Source organism: Caloenas nicobarica, chromosome 2 (assembly GCF_036013445.1).
Source record: "Caloenas nicobarica isolate bCalNic1 chromosome 2, bCalNic1.hap1, whole genome shotgun sequence".
Taxonomy (NCBI): Eukaryota; Metazoa; Chordata; class Aves; order Columbiformes; family Columbidae; genus Caloenas; species Caloenas nicobarica.
Genome location: NC_088246.1, coordinates 36752639 through 36775575, shown reverse-complemented (window position 1 = coordinate 36775575; position 22937 = coordinate 36752639). Strand labels below are relative to the sequence as shown.

Below are 22937 nucleotides of genomic sequence, written 5' to 3'. Positions count from 1 at the left end.
GCAGTTTCTCCCATTCTACTTACTGCCTGTTCTGTAAACTTGTTTACTTGTTTTTGAAGTTTTTGACATTCTTTGAATTTTTCCTTATAATGGTCAGCAGCCATTTGCAGACGAAGCTTCAGATCTTCAACTTCTCTGCGCAGTTCCTGCTCCACTGTGTTTGAAGTTTCCTTAACAAAAAATAGAAACTGTTCTCCCTTTTGTTCGAATACCACTATTTCCCAAAAAGCCTTTTTTTTCAATTAAAGAAGCATAATGCTCTAAGTAAGTACAGAAGTTCCTGGGTTTTTTTGTGGGAAGGAGAAAGATAAGAGTAGTAGAGCACAGAGCATCTGTGCTGAACTTCATTCCAAGCAGGACACACTGAGGGAGTAAATAGGAACCGCTACAATACCAGAGGCAGGTAAAGAGGATTCTTATTCTATGGGCTGATTAATGTATACCAAAATTCTGAATGTATACCTAAAGTCTGAACACCTTCCAGAAGGTGTTCTAGCTATCTTATAGACAAGTATAGCCCCACATGGCAAAAATGGACACACCACAACTGTGTTCTATCACCCTCACTGTGTTTCTGTTGGAAGTGGTTCGGTTGAGCTGCAACATTGATAAGAAAGCAAAGCAAACTCCATTTACCAACTGGATAAATGCCATATTCACATACTTTCTGGTAACTTAAGTCATTTAGATTATCTGCCACTTCTTTCAGGATTCATTTCGAAGATATTGTATACAACTGAAATTCTTAGAAAAACATGTAATTCTTAGATATTTTAAATATGATAGCTCTTTTGAGGGTTGTACTATTCACTTTGTATTTACTGCACTATTTTCATTAGTGTTCAGATCAATATACTTTTTTTCGAACTGCTACATCACTACAGCAAGCCTAGTAGCAAATGAATCCAATATAGTTGCAGTCATGGAAGATACGGTACAAAGCTCACTTAAGTCAGAATGATGAAACTTACATTAGCTCAATAGATTTTTATCCAAGATGAAGAAAGTCAAGACAGTTTCCATTACATCAATATTTTTATAATTACTAAAGCAAATTAACTTTGACCACAAGTATTGGAAGTACTTATGAGAATCAAAAGAGAATCCATCAAAGAGGAAAAAACATTCTAAAAAAAATTTCTATCAATCAGTTTTCTCATCTGAATGAATTTTTAATGGTACTGTGTCTCACATAAAAGAATTCAGAAAGGCAGAGGATTCAAAATATAGATAAATACTGTACTATTCTGTGAAAATTGTCTGGGGGTGGAAGGGAGTTGCTGTAATCAGTAGCAGAAAACTTCTTTCTTACCAGCCTTCCAAAACAGCTAACATGCACTTGACTTAAGGTAGTACCATATGTTGAAAGAGGATTTGATATTAATTTGTACTAGTCATCTAGAAACCTATTTTATTACCCAATTTTATCAAAGCTAGCTCTGACAGATTTTAAATACAGATAAACTTCATTACTAAATACTGCCAATTTACCTGTTCATTTTTCAAAGCTGTGATTTTTTTAAGTTCAGCTAAAGCATCAGCAAGCTGCTTTTTCAATTTTTCATTTTCCAGACGTGCACTGTGAAGATCTGCCATCGTCTTATCTCGCACATTTACTGCATCACTCAGCTCTTTTGACATTAGGACAGCTTCTTGTTTGCTAGCCTGAATCTGATCTTCAGCTTTCCGAAGCCTTTCTTTTAAAATACTTGCATCCTCCTGGGGAAGAGAACAGAGGGAAGAAAATCCATCATTTTTAAAATTCAAAGCTTAAATAAAGGTTGGTATAGGGATTAGAAACATTTGAAAGAATAATGGTGGCTTTAGCAAAACCACTAAATCAATAAGTTATTACACAAGAACCATTTTCCTCATTTGCCTTCTTTGCTAACAATGGAGTGCAAACATATTTCACTACAACATAACATCAAATTTAAATATTATTATTCTATCTATACTGGATTTTTATTTTATTTCTGGCTTTGGTTTTAAGCATATGCTCAAAACAGTCTGTTTTCCAGAACATCTTTGTTCTTATCACCATAGAACTCTTAATGGGCACAAATGGCCATCCAGCTTCAAAACCAAAGTTCAGCCCACAGTAACACACTGCAGGTAACAAAAGAATTAGAGGTCTTACAATGACTACAAATAGTTGACATAAGACACTGTAAAGCAGCTTTGGGATGTTTTTCTCACAGCTTCATTTCCCAACATCTTGCACAAGAAGTTTTTCAGAAGGAACTGAGAACAAAAAGTACTGAAGAGCAAGCTGCAGCACACAGCACTAAGACTCTCAGCACCGCTGCAGTTCCACAGGGGAGCCCAAGGGCCAACTGACCAGGCTGCACTACTGGCCTCTCATTCATCAGAGAAGCACAGAATTAAAGAATGCAAAGCTACTATAAGCTACCCACAGCCTCTAGGCTTCCTGAAGGCATAATCATCTCATATTCTTGAGTCTAGACATAACTTCAGGCATCTCTAGGCCATTACTTGTTAATTTTTGAATAATCACTTATCATAGCAAGTCCAGAGGAATACTAATATCTTTTGTAAACATTCATGAAGATAGATGAACTAGGGAATGCCCTAAAGTCCTGTCCCTTAGCTATTTTTACAGTGCATGACGCATAAATTACACTGTGACACTGTAGATATTTACTGAAATATGTAAGACAAAAAATGTTGATGATCCCACCGGAAACAGCACACACCCTTCCAAGATGAATAAATGACATAAGTGTTTGGTTGCTTCAGTACTGGTGCACACACACTCCCACACACACGTTTTTACTTCAAAATAAAATACAGTAGTAGTTTAACACATTCAGAAACAAAACTACAGAGCAGTCAAGAGACTAAAACAAGATAAGCTGTAACTTAAAGCAAGATAGCATGTTTTCTGTCCTCTGCTATTTCCATTCTCAACAGCACTACTTTTCTGCTTACATCCGTAATTCACATTGCTTTAACACAATTTATATTCTTCTGATATCTAGACTGGTTTTTCTGTGAGAAGACCGGCAAGACACACAAGATAAAGTCACCTCCATAATCCGACTTTTCCATGCTGGCCTCAAAGCCTGTGTCTAAATAAACTCCTTAGTTTGGATCAAGAGCACATTTGTGAAGCAAAACTCTCAGTCAATTCCACTATTAGCTATCGCACCGGAGATCACAGGACAGAACAGTCTCAGGGCACAGAAAGTACATTCCTTTTGGATGAAAAAACACAGGCAGATGTGTATCAGGAACAAACACCTAATGGGTATTCTTCATTGCACCACACTAAAACTAGTCTGGAGTAACCCCACCTGGACCACGGACAGCATAGATACCACTTCTGCAGGACTTTGTCTCTTACTATACCACACTATGCTGCTAAACACAATGCTACTACACCGTGTAACAAAAATCCACTCTTCCTTTGAAGTCCCCCTGGTACTCTTATTGCTGAGTTCTCAGTCAATTTAGTCCATTTCTGTGGTATCGTATCCTTTCTCAGGTTTTACATCATGGTACCTTGACAGTACAATCACCTAAGAAGTCCTTCAGCACATCTTTCAAAGTCTCCTCTTTTCTCCTCCATCACTCTCTGCAGTCTCAACATACCTACATTCTTAACTTTTATTTTCCTCAGTCTCCTTCCTTTTTCACGAACTTAAAAGCAACTCAGAACAGTGCACCACTTCTACTGGTGCACTTCTACTGAACTCAAAAATTACTTTTCCACACATAGTTCATCTCGCAGTTCATCATGTGAGACACCTCAACAAGCTCAGAATGTGCAAAACTAAAACCGAATTCACTCTTTTGCTCATTTTCTGCACCTACTGAGAACATCATAATCCTCTTGGCCTCTCAGCCTATACCCCTCTATCTTCGGCTTCTTCCTTTCTCTTGTCAAACACATACAACCTTACATATGTTTATTTTAAACCAGGCCGGTTATATTAGTAATGCTTACCTTGTTTGATGAGGAGACCAAAAAAGCTTTCTTCATATTTTCTTTTTCAGCTATCAATAGCTGTAATCTGCCAACCTCCTCTTTATAATAGGATATCATGTTTTCTTTGTTTGCATCCAAATTCTTAAACGTCTGGATTTCTTTTACTAGTTTGGTGTTTTCTATTTCTGTATTCTTCAAGTGTATCTGTAATGATGCTAAAAAATGTCAAACTCTTCTTCCACGTTATGAAAACTACTGTTCACCTGTTCATTTAAGTGTTCACTACATTCTAACTCATCTCTGAGACAAATCAGAACAGGTAAAGGGAAAAATTAAACATTTTATTATATCACTGCTCTCCAGCACAAATTTTCTGACTAGAATTGTTTCATCTTGATCATCTAACAACAGCCTCACTCACTCTACAGCTAGAAGTCCCTGACTTCTGTCCACATCAAATGCTATTCAGAATTCACTCCACTCTACACAAATGCTAGACAACTAAGGGCAAGCAAAAAAATAAAAGACTTAAAGAAGACTAGATAAATTAAACTTCTAGTAGTATCTACTTGCAGTCATCTAACTGAACAGGACTACATCAGCAAGGTTGATTTCCAAAGACATCAAACTACTTCAACAACTCCAGAGTGGTTTTTAAGATGTCATCAAGTCTATCCTATTATGCCTAATAAAGGATAACTGTTGCCCTCATGTGTGTCCACTCAAAGACTAGAAGATTTGTGTTGCTTATTTACAAAGAGATTCCATGCTTGTGAAAGATGGTTTGAGATTTTATGATTTCTGGTGCGTATCTAATACTGTCTGCCACATAAAGACATATTCCTATCAACAGAAATAATATTGTAAATATACTTGATTTGTTTCATAGAATCTAAGGGTTTCATTATTTTAGCATATAAGACTTTTTTGCCTGCTTTTTTGGGGGGGGGGCAGGGGGAGGAAGCAATAAATGTATTTTATGTTAAATATGGGTGTCTCCCAATACCAGTAAAAGAAATCAGCTATCCTAGTAAAAGTCAATGCAATAGAGATCTCAGAGTTATGTACAAGACTCAAGAATAGTGATCTAGAAAGCACAGCCTGGAGGGAGAACTTATAAGGATAAAAAGTGTGTTAAGAAAACCAGTTACTGAGTGATACACTCTATAACTAAAGAACTTCCTCACTAGCTTTTTTTTTTTTTGGTTACTATGCCTGCATTATAACAACTTGGTGATTCATTCTCCTTCAAAGAGACCTTTTTTATCATGGGATGAATTCAGATGCTATTTTCCTCATTCATTTGTATATGAGAACGTCTATAACGGTCTTAAAAAATCTGTTCACAGATGTTACTCATTTCCTTTTTTTCCTCAACAAATTCAGTTTGTCTCCATAAAACATTAATACCTTTATTTCAAACCACTTCATTTCAGTGTACAGAGGCACAAAGAACAAAGTTACCTTATAAAGTTCTTTTTCATCCTTTTCTGTCTTTAACACACATTCAAGTTGCTCCTTCTCAAGCATCACTTTCTTCAGTTTGTCCTTCAGACTAAGACATTGACAAGTTAATAGTACAGAACCATTAATACAGAAAACAAATGCATACATTAAAAATGGTTAGTTTAAAAAAAACACGTATGGAAAGAAACAGCAAAATAAGGAAGGTAAGGAAAAAAATTACTAAATACCTGTCTAACTCCGTTTCTTTCGCAATGGCTTTTTGAGTAACAGTCATGATATCTTCTTCAAGCTGGAGAACCTTTGAAGCAGCCTCATCATGCCTCTTCTTCAGATCATCAACTTCAGTTTTAAGAGCTTCTGATGCCTGAATATTATTCTTTAAAAAAATGCAAGTAGATATAAGAATACATATCTTCAGAACTACAACATGCTATTTGAATTAATGCTAAAATACGGTCATTAGATTTCTTCTCTTCCTTAAAATCCATGATAAGCCCATTTCAAGTATATATAAATATATCTATATATATAAAATATGTTGAAATTGCTATGAACAGTTAACATATTAATAAGGAGTCAATAAGTAGTTTGTTTTGGCGTTAGCATTCAGTTACACAGAAACTACCAAAGACTTCAGAGCACAGGACAAACAAAGCTATATTTCATATCTTTTGTCCACCTCCTTTCTACAAACTAACCATTGACTGCCTAGCTTAGAAAATCATAAAGAACTTCTGTTTTGCTTTGTATTTTCTTTTACTTGAAAACAAGGAGATCTTGCATTTGACCAGACAGTTATACTATTCAAGCAAGCCACGGTCAAGTTAATTGCAGGCAAAAGGAGAAAAAAATAGAAGAACTCCTGATGAAGAGCTAGTTACTACACTACATTGTCCTAGACAGAACATGTGGAAGGTCTCACGAACCTCAAGGAATCTCATGAAACAATTGCCAGATTTATGTCTTGGATACTAGAAGCTCAGAGAGAAGATAATGACAACATCCAAAACAGACTCCTTTGTCAGAAAACTGACAGATGCAAAACAGGAAGGCACTTTCAAGTACCTAGATACCATTCAGTATCTAATTACAGTAATGTCCATACCATTCTAAGGCAATGGACAGTGAAACATCACCTCCACAACAGCTAAATAGCCATTTAAAGTCAGGTCATCCCAAATAACCCAGAAAAAACATTATCTTCAATATAATACTATTTTCTTGATAAAAGAAATTAGTAACATTAAAGTAAAACCCACATACCGTGATAATATGCTGCTATTTCTGATATCAAAATTCAATAAAGCTCAGCTTAGTATCAGCCACGACGGTGGTATGAATCAAAGTGTAAACAAGGTCAAGACAGACTGACCAACATGCCTGACTACAGCATGACTTACAGTGTTTGTGCAGATACTACGGTACAAGTCGTCTTTCTGCTCTACATTTGGAAGATTAAAGCACTAGTTCATCTATTCATTTTTAAACAAAGCTTAATGTCTTGAAACAACAAGACTGTACTGTTACATCAATAGAAACACATCAGCCAGCATTTACGGAGAACCCCTACTGGCCAGATTCCAACCTAACTATGTTTTAAGTACAATAAAATATAATGAGGACTGGTTTTACTCATTAATTGTCAAAATACACTGTTCACAAGTGTAATTAAGCCCTGCTTTTGCAAGCAATTAAACAGAAGTTTGGGCATTATGATTTGGGGTGGGGAGGGAGATTTGAATTGTGAGGGGTGGCAAATGTAACTGATGACTCAGTCACTTCCTCAACACTATACTGGCACATGAAGTAATTTTTTTTCTGTTACATATGCCATAAAAAAAAGAAGAGGACTAATACATTACAACTATTTAAACTCTAAATGGCTTTCTTATATGCCTTAATATAATAAAGAATTTCAAGGCAACATGAATGTACCGTCTTTTTTTGAAAAAAACATTGGAGAACATGACCCACAATTTTCGTAAGGTCTTTATTTCTGAAGAGCTATCAGTTTCCTGCAACCAAAAATATATGTACTTGGTGTAATGAAGGCAGGATTTTAATTAAAGTCAGTATTCCAAGTAAAACTTGCTTTATAACCAGCAGCAACAACACCACACATTATAACTGCTTGTCCTTCCCTAGTGCAGTGGAGACTAATTACTTGCTCCTGTTTTGAAAGTCTAGTATAGTAAAAAGTCTATTTCAATGCATATCTGTGTTTTCTCTAAACACCACTTTGGTGTAACTGTAACTGTTGTAACCCAAGTGCCTTCAAAAGAATTTAATCTGATACATTATATATACAAACTGTACAAACAGTTCAAACAGGCTGCCAAAGGTAACATATATTAAAAGGAATTAATGGCCTGAAAAAAATTCACTCCACAAACAGCATTACAATTGATGTTGCTTTGCTAGTTATTCTGAAGGGACATGGTATTAAAATGTGAAAGTTCCATACTTAACAGATTCTCACCTAATAAACTTGTTTAGATACAACTAAAGCCTACAGTTTTGAAAGAAAAAAAAGGATTGCTTTTTAGAGACGACTTGTTATTTTACAGAATTCTTAGCAATTCAATTTAGATACTGCAATCCTAGTCCCATACACTCCGGTTACAGCAGTTTCAGAGCCTGTAAAATTTAAAATGAGTGTTCTTAGACTATTTTACAGGTAAAAGTCAACTGCATTTTAGGAGGAGTCTAAAGGGGAAGAATATAATAAACACATCAACTACATGTACAACCTCTATTACAAAAAAAAAGATAATTACTTTCTGTAATTATAATTTACTTAATTTCTCTTTAATTCATCTGGTACATCTACACATATTATACCTTTTCTTCCACTTTCTTAACAGAAAGAAAAGCACAGTAAGAGCATGAATCATTTTAATGAACTGGTTTAAAAACACCCAACAATTTTAAGGATATTTTTAGTCTGGATTTTACCTTTGAACTAGTTACAAATGCATCTTCCCCTATGACGCCCCCCACGCCGGAGCTGCAAAAACCTTATGGGTGGAGGGGAGAAGTAAACTGCACCACAAAGGTGAAAATAAGCAGCCAGAAATTACCTAAGTCAGCTTCGCTGCTGCAAAATAAACAGCTACCAAACTAAAAATTCCTGGAACTAGCATAAGTCTCACTAGTGAAATGAAACAAAGGAAATTTAATGTAGTTGTCAAATGAATTTATCCTCCCCAGAATCAAAATTCCACTTTGAAAATTTTGATGTACCTTCAAAGAGGGAAAAATAAGAAAATTGTAAAATATTTAAAGACTGATTATAAAAATAATTTTATCATTATCACATGAAACACTGTCCTCCCCCATAAAGAAATGCAATTTCACATAACGTCATTTTTTTACAGTGTTTACAGTGCATTCCAAACAGCTGCCAAAAGAACAGTGTTTTTACACCAAAAAGTTCTAAATTACAGATCAGTTGCTTTAGGTTTGTGTAACCTAATCGTAAATACACTGATTGAAATCTCATAAAGCTATTATAAGCTCTATCTAACGATCATGCCTGTGCTCCTCCTTGAAACGTGTTTAAAATCCATTTATTAAACTTCTGCTACAAAAGGACTAGTAATCTTCCATTTGAGAATGGAATAGCCCTAAAGCTTCTAGATTTTCATTTTTGTAACTATGGCAAAAATCTGCATGTTCAACAATCAAGAACAACACGCTTCTCCTACTTATTTCTTACTCCTAATGGATTTCTGCAACACCAGTAAAACATTTCAGAGTACAGTCCAGTTAATAGAATCAAAGTGGTACAGACATCCCTTCCCGTGAATCAACATACACAATGTATTTTTCAAACATACTTAAGGCAGAGAGAGATCCAACAGACAGAACAAAGTACCTGAAAAACACAACCCAAAACTATTCGAGCTGTGACATCTTGCAGGATGGCAATGGGCAGCATGGGGTTTTTTATGCTTCCTCTTTTCTTTTCATCACATGTAAAACTCCCTATCCACTTTCTAAAAGCCATTACACACCCAAAACATTCACTTTTGATTAATATCTGCAATCATTATTTTACTTTTCACAGAATGTATGCATTTTTAACTCTTTATTCTTCGTTACAATCAGCTATGCAACTCTGAAATCAAAGTCAATTCACTAAATACAAGGCAACTTCTCGGGAAAAAAAAAAAAAAAAAAAAGGCAGCAGCACCTTTCAAGCTTCAGTTGGATTAATTTATCTGGACATAATTTAATGTCAGGGGAACCATTATGCTTCATACCCTGTACAGAATTTAGGGGATCTAGATGAATTATCTGCAGGAGCCTTTTATTTATCCCATTGACATCATAGCAGCTCCAACAGAATCGTGTAAAACGCTTGGCTGGCATCATACTCTGCTTAAAGGACCTCTGAGGACAAATGATGAACACAACACAGCACGACTGCAGCCACTGCAAAATCTGAGTGTGCTCATAATACAGCACCTGTGTGCTCTGAAAGGAAACCTCAAGTTGTAATTTTTCTTTCTAAAATAAAATTTAAGCATTCAGCAAACAGTAAGCCAATTCCAAGTTGATATTAAGCTTTTATCTTTGTGACTACAATGGGCAATAGAAATACTGCTTTAAAAACACTGAAGTCCCTCTATTCCAAAAACTTAAGATATCACAGTGGCTGTAATTTGTGTTAATTTCTTCAACTAACATTGTTAAACAGATCAAAACTCTACAAAACTAAAGCCTAACTCTGTAAAAGTTCAAAGTAATGCCAGTCTCTCAAATACTGTCATGAAGACTAGAGATACACAAGTTGTTGCAGGAGGCAGCTGAAGTGTTTAGACACACTAGGATTTTGCAGCACGTGTTTATATTTCAGAATGCTAATTTATGAAAACATCTTATCATTTCATTATAAGATCTCTCTTTTGCAAAGACTCATTCTCATGAATACATAATTTGAATTGAAGTGCAGGCAGGATACCTATCTAAAACATTTAAGAACCTCTCAGCTGAATCTATTCTATTATCCAGTAAAATAAATTTATCAGTTTAAAAAAATATTCATATGCAGAACAGTCACTAAAACAATAAAACAGCATTTTCACAGGATGTTTATAGCGCCCTTGGGTGCTATAACTGCTGGTTACAACCTGAGCAATTCTGAGTGTTTAATTTGTATCTTTAAAACATTATTTACATGGAGTTTGGTGGGGTTTGTGTGGGCTTTTTGTGGTTTTTCTTTCTGAGTTAGGGGGTGGTTTTTTGGTGGTTGTTTGTGTTTTTGCTTTTTGGGTGATCGGTGGTTTCTTTGGGATTTTTTTTGGTTGGTTCATTTTTGTGGAGTTTGTTCAGTTTGGGGGATTTTAGGGGGTTTCTTGATTTTTTTGTTGTTGTTTTTTTGTTTGCTTTTTTTAATTATTATTTTGGGGTTGGGTTTTTGTTTGTTTTGGTTTTGTTTTGCACGTCCCTGACCAGATTTTCACACATGCAGCATGCATAAACAGTATCAACATAGCTTGATTTAAAGAGGCACTGTAAAAACACTTGATGCACTGACTTTTATTCATGCAGTCTGAACTGGGCACTTGCACTGCTGACATACCACACTGCACAACAGTATTTTGTCACTATCATTATAAAATGGCATCAAAAGCCAACTTAAATGAATCCCTGATATTTGAATAAAACTCTCCAATGAATAAAGCTACTGTGCAGGTAGAACCTCTCAGTAGAATGTGGATTGAGATAGAAGTCGTATTAAAACCCCCCATCAGACTGATGCCTTAGCCCACTTTTAAAAGTTAAATGGTGAAGTAAACTTTCAAAAAGCATGAAAGAACAAGTTTATCAAGTCGGTAAGTTCACTTCTGCCTCAGTTTATGCCAATGTCATAACAGAAACACTATTCAAATGTTGACAGAATCAAAGCAGGTGATCTGCAAATACGTTGCTTCTAACTCAAGTTAAACATTTACGGAAAGTACTGCCAAGGGAGTGAGACTTCTTACGACTGTAACATAAAAGAAATCCTTCAGAAGTACTCTCTTCCCACTAGAGGGAGACAAATGATTTCAAAAGCACCATCTGCAAGCTCTGCTCCCTACAGAAGTGTACAAAACCTGTGTGCACAAAACTGAACGGTTGCCAAGCATCAGAAGAGCGAGGGATGAAAGACTGACACAATGACTACTGCATGTTTCTTTTGTTCAGCACAGTAACACTAACTCTTAAAACAGAAGGCAAGTGCACTTTGCCAGAAAGCTTATGCACAGGGTCTTCCGCAAATATTCTTTTTCTATGATGGTGGCGATGACAACCTGAGAAAACAATGTCTACAGAACCACTAATGTGCTGCATACAAATAAAAATACAGATTTCCTTTTTTTACTCCAACATGACAATACACACACAAAAACTCCCACACCCACGCACACACAAACCCAGACCTAAAAAGAACAGAAGCCTTTAGAGACAAGTAATGACTTAGAATGCCGTAACATGCATTAGAAGCTATGTTTCAACAACTCTAATAGCACATTATCTCTTTATGCCTTGAATGCATTTGTTCCTCCTATCTTTGGTAGGTAATGAGATGGCCATCTTGTAAGAAGGCAACAAATGACTGTGTATCTCCTGAACAGTAAGGGCACTGTTAGCAAAACAAAATATGTAGTTAGTTGTGAAGTACCACAAACGCAGGAACTCAGCTGTTTTTAAAACTCAAGAAATGGGAATCTTTTCACCACTTAAAAAAATGCATAGAACTCAATATTTAAATTTTGTGGAACACTGATAGTATTACACCTGAATAGATTGTTTAGTATGCTATCTTCTTAAAAGACTGATGTACTTTTAGGTTGTTTATTCCTAATATTTTCCCTGAAAAGCCTCTAAGGGAGCACTTAAAGCACCCTAACGAGGCAAAAAGCAGAAAGAGAAGACAATAGTTCCACTGCCCAGAATTCTATGAGACTGACTAGGTGGAGAAGAGAGATTAAATAATTAAGAACAGGAGGGAAACACTAATTGGGATATAGCTGTGACATCGTCTGTCAACAACTATTCTGTATTAAGAACCAATGTTTCTCAGGCATTTCTCAATGATCCAAACTACCCCTGAGCTGTTCATGAAAACAAAGGACTGATAAAAATCAATACCAAAAGAAGAAAGTAGCCTAAAGGCATATGAATAAAAATGGGATTTTAAGAGAAATGTGTTTTAATAAAACATTTTCATATTATGAACTCAGAGCTTTTCCACCACTAATCTTTCTATTCATTACACTGCATCACAGTGAGATGACTTACAGACTATGACCCCTAACCACACCATCCACATTCTGTTCAATTCAGTTATAAAAGGTTAAAAGGTAGCTTAATAATGTATTTGATCAAAAGACAAAGACATGAGCTCAAATTCCCATATTATTTGTTCTGAAGAAACCGAGTAAGATTTTTAGAAAAGTGGCAGATTTATGAGTATTCTGTATAAAACGACTCATAACTCCAGGGCTCCCTTTTCACAATACAAATAGTAATAAACCAATAACAGTTGCCAATGTTAGCAGCATAAAGAGCTCTGCACTCAATTAGAATCAAGTGCACGTATTTGTACAGGCGTATCTACTTCCTTTGCTCATGCAATTGCCAGGGTTTAAATACAGTACTTTGTACCATTGTGGTTTTTCAGAGGGCTCTTTGGACAAGCAGAAATATTATCTGTGCACTTCTTGATGGAAGCACTATCAAAAGTGAAAAAAATAGCATGTTGTTAATAGATTGTACATGGGCTAAATGTAGCTTAGCTTCATTTTTAACAGAAATAAAGGCTTCTATACTTATAGACTACTCAAACTACAACGGTAGTGTTTACAGTAGCTATATTTTCTTATATGGGCTGTTTTGTTTTATTAATTGTTTTTCTTTAGCCTAATATGATCTGAAGTATATTGAGAAAATTTTCTAATAGAACGCAAAATAGTTAAACTTGCACCTAACTTGAACATTTTAAAAATATAAATTTTGAATTCATCAACTCTGCTTTTATCTACTTATGTGTCCAAAGCTCAGAGCATAACTAAAAGTCCACCTGTATGTGACAAAATAGCAATAGGAAGAAAAAAACCACAGAATTACTTAGTTAAAAGAACCATTCTGTAACTTAAAGGGGAAAAAAAGGCCAAACCAAAACAACCTAGCTCATAGTCAACAGTGGTGAAGATTCTGCTGATACATAAAACATACATATATTTTGATTACTTAGCATTTCAAGGTTATCACATGTAGTCTTATATAAAAATAGCCAAGTTAACACATGGTTTAGGTTTATCTCAAATAACAAGATTCAGATCACATGAAGCTCAGTAAATTAGCTGGGGGTTTTTTGGGGGAGTGGTTTTGGAGGGTTTGTTTGGCTAGGGGAATATTTTGTGGGGTTCATTTGGATTTTTTTGGTACCTAGGTACTGTAATCCTACCGAGTGCTAAATCAATGCTGCTCAGGAATCTTTAAATCAATCCATTAACACACTGTACAGTGTTCTCAGCAAAGATAAGTCGTATAAGACCTTGACCCACTGTTTTATTTCATGTATTGGGGTATGGAGGAAAAGAGAGAAACAAGGGAAGTCACTAAGATTATGAAGTTTAGAGAGAAAGCTACATGTATTGTTTATTAAACTTTCAAATGATGAAGAGTTAACTTATTGCACCCGACTTAGTAGATGGTGTTTAATTTTCAAGAGTAACACTGGATTTATATTCTGCTTATGTAGATAAACAAATAAAAGATGTTTCAACTCAGCAATTTTTTTCTATTTTTTTTAAACAAGGGAAAAACAGAATAGAACATAAAAGATGTAAAATAAGACAGTGACAAAGACTTAAGAGAGAAAAAAATAATTGCATGAGTTAGAAAACTTTTATAGGATTCTATATAGGTGAAGAGTTGCATCAGCCCCAGTTTAAACATCTATTTATAGCTCAGCTAAATGTAAAAGAAGTTCTTCACTTGCATCACCACTTCAACAAAATACAAGGCAGAAACAAATAAAAAAATAAAACATTCCTGAAATTAAATTCTAATTACTCACTTCTGGTATCTTAAAGGCAAAAGTATTTCTGATTATAGAAACTCATAGGAAAGTGTGAGAAAGTAGCAAGACATTTTTGTCCCTATACAGTCTGTGTCTTTGCTGGACAGCCCTCAAAACCCCATTTGACAAATCATTCTAAAATGGCATTGTAAAACTAACGTGGATTAGAACTGCCAATTTACTTTCATACATTTTTTTAAATGAGAACCTCAAATGACAATGAAAGGTAACTATGCAGCTCGTTCAGTTTTATCCAAGTTTGTGATTCTGCTAATCCACTAAATGCATACCTTGAAGTATTTAAATCCTGTCTCATTGATTTAAACTAGTTCTCCTATGTACTTGAAATTAAAATCATTCTTTCATAGGAAAAATCTTTTTCTAAACAAGATCTTAGCCTTTCTTTGCTTCCTCACCCAATATGCTAGTCCATTTCACTATGACTGTTCAAAACTAAACTACAAAGTTTCAACAGTTTCAAATATCCCTCAACAAATTCCTTTCTATTAAAGGTGTATCATGCAGAACTGTTGACATATACATACTACTACCTAGAAATAGCCTATTAACTGCTGTCCACAGCTAAATTATATAGGCTTCATTACTTCAAATTTGTCCATGTCACCACCTCCCTCCCACATGTTTTTAATCTTCTCCTAAAAGTTGTTTTTAAAAAGAAGCAGCTTAAAAATAGATTAGGTCCAACTTTTTTGTGCCTTTTTTATATTAGATTTCCTCCTTACCATATGTAGAATTTCAAATTAAGCTTGCTTTGTTTTGGGCTCAATTTATATCTTCACTATCAATTAACACTGTAAATTAATTTTGGGGTTTGTGCTTATTTTGGGTTTGTGCTTATTTTCCCTTCTAAAATCTTCAGGCCTTTGCAAAGCCTTTTAGAGAAGTGACCAGTTACTTTTCATTCTTTCTGTGCCCTGGCAATAGTATTCTCGGTTGAGTCTTGATCTTTGTTTTTAATAACAAAATTTTTTACTATCTTCATTACTCCGTGTTCTATGCAGTTACTCCTTATGGGAGTTTTTTTAAAAGCCTTCCTCCATTTAAAGTTAATATAAGCAAACTTTAAATTATCAACTACTTTCTGTGATGAATACCACAGTTAAATGTCCAACATCTGGCAACAGTTGTCATCTATTATCTTACCAAGCCTGGTACCAAAAGCCTTAAATATTTTAACCATTTTACGACATAAAAGGAATAGTGGCAGAAGGTTAATAGGAATTGACCTATGCTAGTGTAAATGTCTACCTAACTGCTGAGGGGTTTTGATAGCTGATTTTCACCCAGTTTAACTGGTTCTTGGAAAAGGAGAATTGCAGACATTATGAGTCAGCTTTAATCAGTTAAACAACTAACCTTTTGCTCTGTTTGCAGTTGGTCATATCTCTGCTTTTCACGGTTAAGTTCTTTTTCCAGTCTTTCAACTTGATCTCTGAGTTGTGCCGTTTCCTTTTCCAGAACAGAAGTTACCTTTAATAGCTCTTCTTTTTCTTTTATTATTTTTTCAATTTTAAACTGTAAAAACAAAAACATTCTTTTTTGGTAATTTTTCTCCCCTTCATTCCTATCAAATAAGTGGATAACGAATTACTGCATGTTTGAGCAGAAGCACAAAACGTGTGTCCTCTGGCTAGGTTATTTTACAGGTTTCCCCTTATTCTCAAATTTCTGAAGTTTCATTGCTTTACTGAATAGTACTACATGACCATTAGCACACTTCGCAGTGTCTTTATTTTTACTCAAGTTTTCGCTGCTTAAGTGAAGTGCCTTTACTGTTCTGAAGTGACAGCAACCATGGAGGAGCTAATTATGATGATGACAGCTTGGTGAAAAAATGGCTGCCAAGTGCAGAGACAAACACACACTCTAAAAAAATTAATGAACACCCACACACACCCCCCACCAAAAGTAAGGACTGACACACGGATCATAGTCTTTCAATACTTAAAGGGGACTTGTAAGAAAGATGGGGACAGACTTTTTAGTAAGGACAGTAGCGACAGGACAAGGGGTAGTGGTTTTAAACTGAAGGAGGGGAGATTCAGGCTGGACATGAGGAAGACATGTTTTACAATGAGAGTTATAGAATACTGGCACAGGTTGCCCAGAAAGGTGCTAGATGCCCCATCTCTGGAGACATTTAAGGCCAGGCCGGATAGGGCTCTGAGCAACCTGATCTAGTTGAAGATGTCCCTGCTCATTGCAGGGGGGTTGAACTAGATGACCCTTGAAGGTCCCTTCCAACCCAAACTGTTCTATGAACCAAGACAATCAAAAAGGTTTGAAAAATATGTACTATGAGTACATATCTGAAAAGCAAAATATCCCAGATGTATCTCTGTACCAAGTCTCTTACCCTTAAATTTTGAAAATTGCAAATCGTGCATCTATGTGCCTAGATGCAACTGACAAAAGGATAAAATGTCTGGTGGCAAGGGAAGGAAACTGTACTGAGCAACTTTCCAATAAGCAATACTTACAATCAAGTTGGTCTGGTTTTGAGGTTTGGTGTTTTGTTGTTTTTTTTCGTTTGCATTTTGGGATTTTTTCATTGTTCGGGCTATTTTGTTGTTGTTGTTGTTGTGGGGTTTTTGTTTTGTTTGGGGTTTTGGTTTTTTGGGGGGTTTGGTTGGTTGGTTTTGGGTTTTTTTAACCACATTCATCTAGCAAAGAATATGAGGCACAGAACATTGCTTCAAATAAAGGAAGAGCTATTCTAACATACTTAGGCACCTGCAATTATTCAGCTTAGTTTCCAGGGCATTTCACTTGTGCACAAATAAAAGTATACTGGTTCCATAATTTCTTTTCCTTACAACAAGCACCACTTCACATAAAGGAGATGTTCTCCCCTCCAGTTCGCTGGAGAGTACAGATGTGAGAAATGGGCAACTATCTACTCTCTTATGGCTTCCCAGTTTATGCTTAGTGCTACACCACACCTGTAATCAGTTTAAAGTCTTTATTCATTTAACCTGCAAAGGTTCTGAACTCCAATCAAATACTGGAGAACAAGCCAGAAATAAATACATTACACATATCTATATAGCTTTTTCCTTCTGGTTTGTTCTTCAATACTATATCCTGTGAGTGTATGCATATATGTACACACAAAAAAAATAAATGAGTAGATAATATTTTTAAAATTGTTGAATCAAACCTCAAGAAGTCCAGCTTTTGTGGTCACCACTAACATATCCGAGTTGCCTTCATCTTCCATAGTGAGCAATTCTTCAACAGGGGAAGAGGTACGAAACTGGAAAGGTGTGCTTGCTCCACGGATTTCTCCTTTATGAGTCACGTAACAGAACTGGTAAAATTCTCCGTCATCATTTGGTAGATAATATCCTATCAAAATAAATGCATATTTGAAGAAACATTCTACACAATCATACAAGTCTCCATCTGGAAAGAGATTATCAGATCATGCTTGACTTACAAACGTCATGCTTGTTACCTCAGTAAGGCACAGATAAATCACCAAAACAGCAGAAAGGAAAAGTCATCTTACCTAGTAACTTTGATTCCCCAAAACTTTCTCCTAGCTTTTAAGACAAATGCTACAACAGTGTCAGGGAATAGGTGCTGTACATACACCTCACCTTACATACACTAGATAAGAGCTGCTGTTTATATATTTAGGAAACAGAATTATCAGCAATGAGATGCCCTGAAGCTGGATCAGAACCACATTCTTATGTAACTGTTGTACAACCACAGAACAACGAATAAGCGATATTTTAGCTTTGGAAGACCTATACAATCAAAGCCAACAAACAAAAAGAGAATAACATGCAATGACAGGACATCTGTAACTTTACCAGGTTCATTTTTCTTGCACATTTTTGGTGGAATAACCACAATCTGCTCTTGCTATTGTTAAATGCCAAAGCACAGGAATGTTCTGAATGGATGACACAAAGTCAACAAGCTGCAAGTATGGAGAGGAAAGAGCTGGGGGGGTGGCGGAAGGGAGAGTGTGAAAAAAGAGCTTATTTTTCAAAATTGAAAAATAATTGTTCTGGACTTTGCAAGGTAAGAATAAATCATCTTTCTTGTAGCTATGTAATGCTGCATGCTGCTAGCAAATTATTTCAGAAGTAGTTCTATGTGACTATTCAAATGAACTGTTGCCCTTTAAAGCTTCAACATCAAGCCTCTTACATCAACTCAATTTGCATGGTAATATCTGTGGAGGTTAAAAAATCATTTCCACAATTAACAAGATTTTTACCTTTATCAGTAAATGCAAGAAAACATGCCTTACACAGTTTAACGGTAAGAAAACAAACTGGTTTTATTCAGAACACTAAATTATCAGATACTCTAACCAGCTTGAGGATGATACTAGCATAATAAATCCTCACCCAATGTTCAATCCAGCAGGTGATGTCACCAATTTCTTTTCATATTTCACCACAATTCAATCTGCTCCCTTTCTAACTTTATCATTAATTTCTATTCACCAGCTTTTATTCTAGATTCCTAGAAGATTTTTCCCAGCACTCTTATCTACTTTTCCTACAAATGGTAAAACATCATGTGTTATACGGACGGCATTTGTATCAAGCACTTCATGTTTCCATTAGTCTTATATTTTACTAAGTGTAGCTCAGGGAATAGTATCTTAATTTCAGGATTCTGTGCTTTTGGACCTGACTACACTTTCCCTATATGCTGTTCAGTTTACCTGGTTCAATGCTTAAATAAGGTGACACTATGCAGAAGCAAATTCAGAACAATCTACTTTCCAGCTCCAGCAAGTTTTAATATTGGTTCAGAGAAACTGATTTTAAAACTACTTAAAGTCTTTTTTTCTTGTATCTAACATGTACTGGAGAGAAGAGAGATTCCTGATTATTTTCTTCCAGCACAACTACTTGACCACTTAAAAAAGCATGTTGCACAACATTTACTATTTATCTGTTAATTAAGCTCCTGTAAGCTTTACTGATCTCGTCTCAGCAGCACTAAAATATCTTGTCAAACACAAGTGGGGGACTGTCTGAATGGAGATTAAATCTGCGAGCTCTATAAATGTGGTGGACTGTCAGCATGGAATGTAACAGATGGGACAGTTACCTGGTCTCTTCATGTGTGGTAAAACTTTTCAGTACAAAGGACTGTTAATGGCACGCAGAGTCCTGGGTTTCTAGGTCACTTTTAGTTTCAGTTCAACCCGATTTCACTCATATAGGGAATTTTGGTAATTCTAAAATAAACTAATGTCTTCCTTCCAGTTCTTACAGAGCACACTTACTTTTCACAGATTTCAAGGTTACAGAATGGTCAAATCACACAGATACGATCATCAAAAGTACCAGAAAAAATGACTTTGAGTAGGAGAAACAACAGTGAACTCATCCAAGTTATGACTATTTGCAGCTTTAACAAAACAACAAGATAACATGGTAGTCATTTCATGACTTCAATTATTTTTCTATATATTTTAAGCAACAAACACGCACAAAGACTAGAAGCCAGCTCTAGTAAGTAAAAAAGAACATAAGATGGTACGTAAAATTCTGTTAGTAATTAGAAAAGCATTAAATAATTTTAATGGAGGTGCCCTTTCTACATGCGACTTTGAACGCATGCACATTTTTGACATTTGTAATGTCCTGTGGCAAGAAGTTCTGCACATTGTGTTACACAAGTATCATCTCTGTCTCCATTTTGAACCTGTCATTTCATAGCTTACATCGATGGCTCCTACTTGGTTGAATATGAGCAGTGAATAATCCAGCCATGTCACGGGTAGCCGGTTTTAGAGAAATCTGTCGCTTCCCATTATTTCCTTTTCCCAGGCTGAAAAACCTGGCAGAAAGAGGTTCTGAAGGTCATCTAGTCCAGCTTCCCACTCAAGAGATTGTTGGCAGCACCAGTTTGAGACTACCGTGGCTGTGTCTAATCAAGCGTGTGGAATTCCCAGCCTTCCAAATCACAGATACCTGTTCAAGTGCTGCACTACTCCCTCTTGGCAAAAATGTTCTTCCAAATGTCAGTTGTAAACCTCCCAGGCCACAATCCATGGTCATTGTCTCTTTTTATATTCAATGAGGAGAGTGTGGCTCTGTCATCTTTTTAACTCCACAGCTTTACACAGAAGCTATTTTTTAATTCTGATCTTCCTAGTTGCACTTTGTTCATTTGTGCTATTAGATCTTTTTTGAGATTGGGAAGGGGAAGGAGAGAATATTATCTCCACATGGTGTTGAAAATGCAGTTATACTATAGATTTGTACAGTGGTGTAACAGTTTCTGTTTTGTTCTTTATTATTTTCTTTAAAAACTGTAGTCATTTTCATCAATTCCTCACTGTCAAAAGGTCTTCCGCTACTCTGACAATGCTGAACCATCACCAAACCACCATCTAAATTATTTATTCTTTAACAAGAATTACTTTACATTGAGAATTATGTTTAAAGTCCAGAGATTAAAGACAACGTAAAGCCACAATGCATGAAGAGATGCCAAGATAAAAAACCTTGCTGATAATTAAACAAAGTAATTTTCTGTATTTGAATAGTTTCCAGCAAAGCTTCTCTATCAGTCATGAATATCGGCCATTACTGTGTAAAAACTTACTAAGTCACATACTGCCCCTTACAATTTCCTTGACATCTATAAGACTGAACTTCACACAGTGAAGTGTGGAAAATTCTCCTCCAATTTATATTTGTAAAAGTCTAGAACTGTTACACAACTCTCAGCATTGTAATGAACAGATAAGTATTTTAAAAGCTGTTTAGGCTGGAAAATACAGGTAGATACTGCTTTATATTCACCTTGAAAAGTCAGCACACAGTTAACAGTTGATCCTTCCACATAATTTTCTGGCATAGGTGACCAAAGAAATGTGTAATAATCTCTTGCAGTACTCCAACCAACCTAAAATAAAATAAACCACAACAAAAAAATAAAGAGAAAACATTAAGCAGAAGAATTTGTTATACACAGTTAAGATATCATGGTCTGGCCTTTACAACATACTATAATACGCATATTTCTGCTTCAACATGCAGTAAAAGTATACTTAACAATGTTTACACATCAGGAATATTTTAACAAGCATGTCAAAGATTTAGCATGTATTTTATTAAGCTTGTTACCTAAGGCAATAAATGGGTCTAATGCAATAAAAGGGTCTATGTAAATTAAAACACCAGACAGTTTTCACTGTACATTACAGTATTTGGTAATTTTTTTCTATACAGATACATATTAGTATATTAAAAATGCAAAAATATTAATTCTGAAGTTTATAGTGAGATCTTCTTAGTATAAGATCTGACAATGTTGACTATTTTGTGTTCACAATCCAACAGGTTCGGCAAAAAACAAAGGAGGAAAGAAAAAACAGCCCTCTCTTCTACTGAAAAGCCCAAATATGACAGGCCTAAACGAGCACTTTTTGGACAACTTCTGCAACAGTGAAGACCAGCATTTCACTGGAACGCTAACTCTTCCTTTCTCCAAGGAAAAAAAAAAAAAAATCCATGAGAAGCTATCTCAACAAAGTTGGTAGAGTCTTCCAACTAAGATAATAATAAACATCTGCTTTCAGATTTTTCATAAGCGTGCAGTTCCGTACAGTAAGAAATGCCAGCCTCTGAAGAAACATATTCCAGAAGCTTGAAATACTTGCATCTAAACCCAAAACCCGAAGCAACTACTGTAAAGCAATGGTATTAATAATAGCATAACTGTAAAGGAGAAGAACAAATATGTCTGGTTTATTCCACTGACTTTAAAACAATATACCAAAAACCTTGTTAAAAGCTAGGTGTAGTAGGATTTATCAGTAACTGACTACACTGTCTTGGAAGAGTTAAGAAGAGGAAAAGGGACCAACTGTCTATGAATTTCTATCAGGTAAGACTGCATTTCAAGATGGAGAAGAAAAAAAAAAACACCACCACACACATACACACCACAAATAACCCAACAACCAAAAAAAGATGAAGTTACCAATCATGCTTTCTATTACTTCACTACACAAGACTTCTAAAATTAACTTCATACCAAATCCTCCTTTATGAAGGATACATTGCAACAGTATTTTAAAAGCATCAAGAACAGGGGGTTTTTAAGGAGCTGTCGGCTTTAAAAAAAAAAAAGTGAAAACACGTTTTAGACAGGCAATGAGAACAGCAGAACTGAAAGTAATTCAATAGCAATTATATATGTATACAGCTCTACATTTCACATATGAAAATTAATAATAAGCATTACTAAAAAAAATTCCAAAGAGATTATTCTTATACTTCTTCACCTAGTACTAAAAGTGTGGGGAAAGCTGATATTTGGGGAAAAAAACAACCACACAACCAACACAACTGCTGAGGTGACCAGGCCTTTTTTATATTCTTAAAAAAATAAGGATAAACAGCAAAACCAGGTGAAATTTTCATTTTG

General features: G+C 35.5%; 1 protein-coding gene across 5 annotated transcripts in view; it reads right to left on the bottom strand.

Moving 5' to 3' along the window:
• Positions 1 to 22937, bottom strand: part of TAX1BP1 (Tax1 binding protein 1) — a 63112-nt gene that overhangs the window by 21037 nt on the left and 19138 nt on the right. For 3 of the 5 annotated variants that reach the window (XM_065628839.1, XM_065628843.1, XM_065628840.1), the window contains 8 exons: positions 21308 to 21410; positions 17680 to 17867; positions 15876 to 16034; positions 5647 to 5795; positions 5417 to 5507; positions 3971 to 4156; positions 1492 to 1719; positions 24 to 170 (listed from right to left, as the gene is read on the bottom strand). In XM_065628839.1, the coding sequence (XP_065484911.1) occupies positions 24 to 170; positions 1492 to 1719; positions 3971 to 4156; positions 5417 to 5507; positions 5647 to 5795; positions 15876 to 16034; positions 17680 to 17867; positions 21308 to 21410 (1251 nt within the window). The remainder of the gene's footprint in view (positions 1 to 23; positions 171 to 1491; positions 1720 to 3970; positions 4157 to 5416; positions 5508 to 5646; positions 5796 to 15875; positions 16035 to 17679; positions 17868 to 21307; positions 21411 to 22937) is intronic. The other 2 variants (XM_065628841.1, XM_065628842.1) reach the window with 2 other exon arrangements.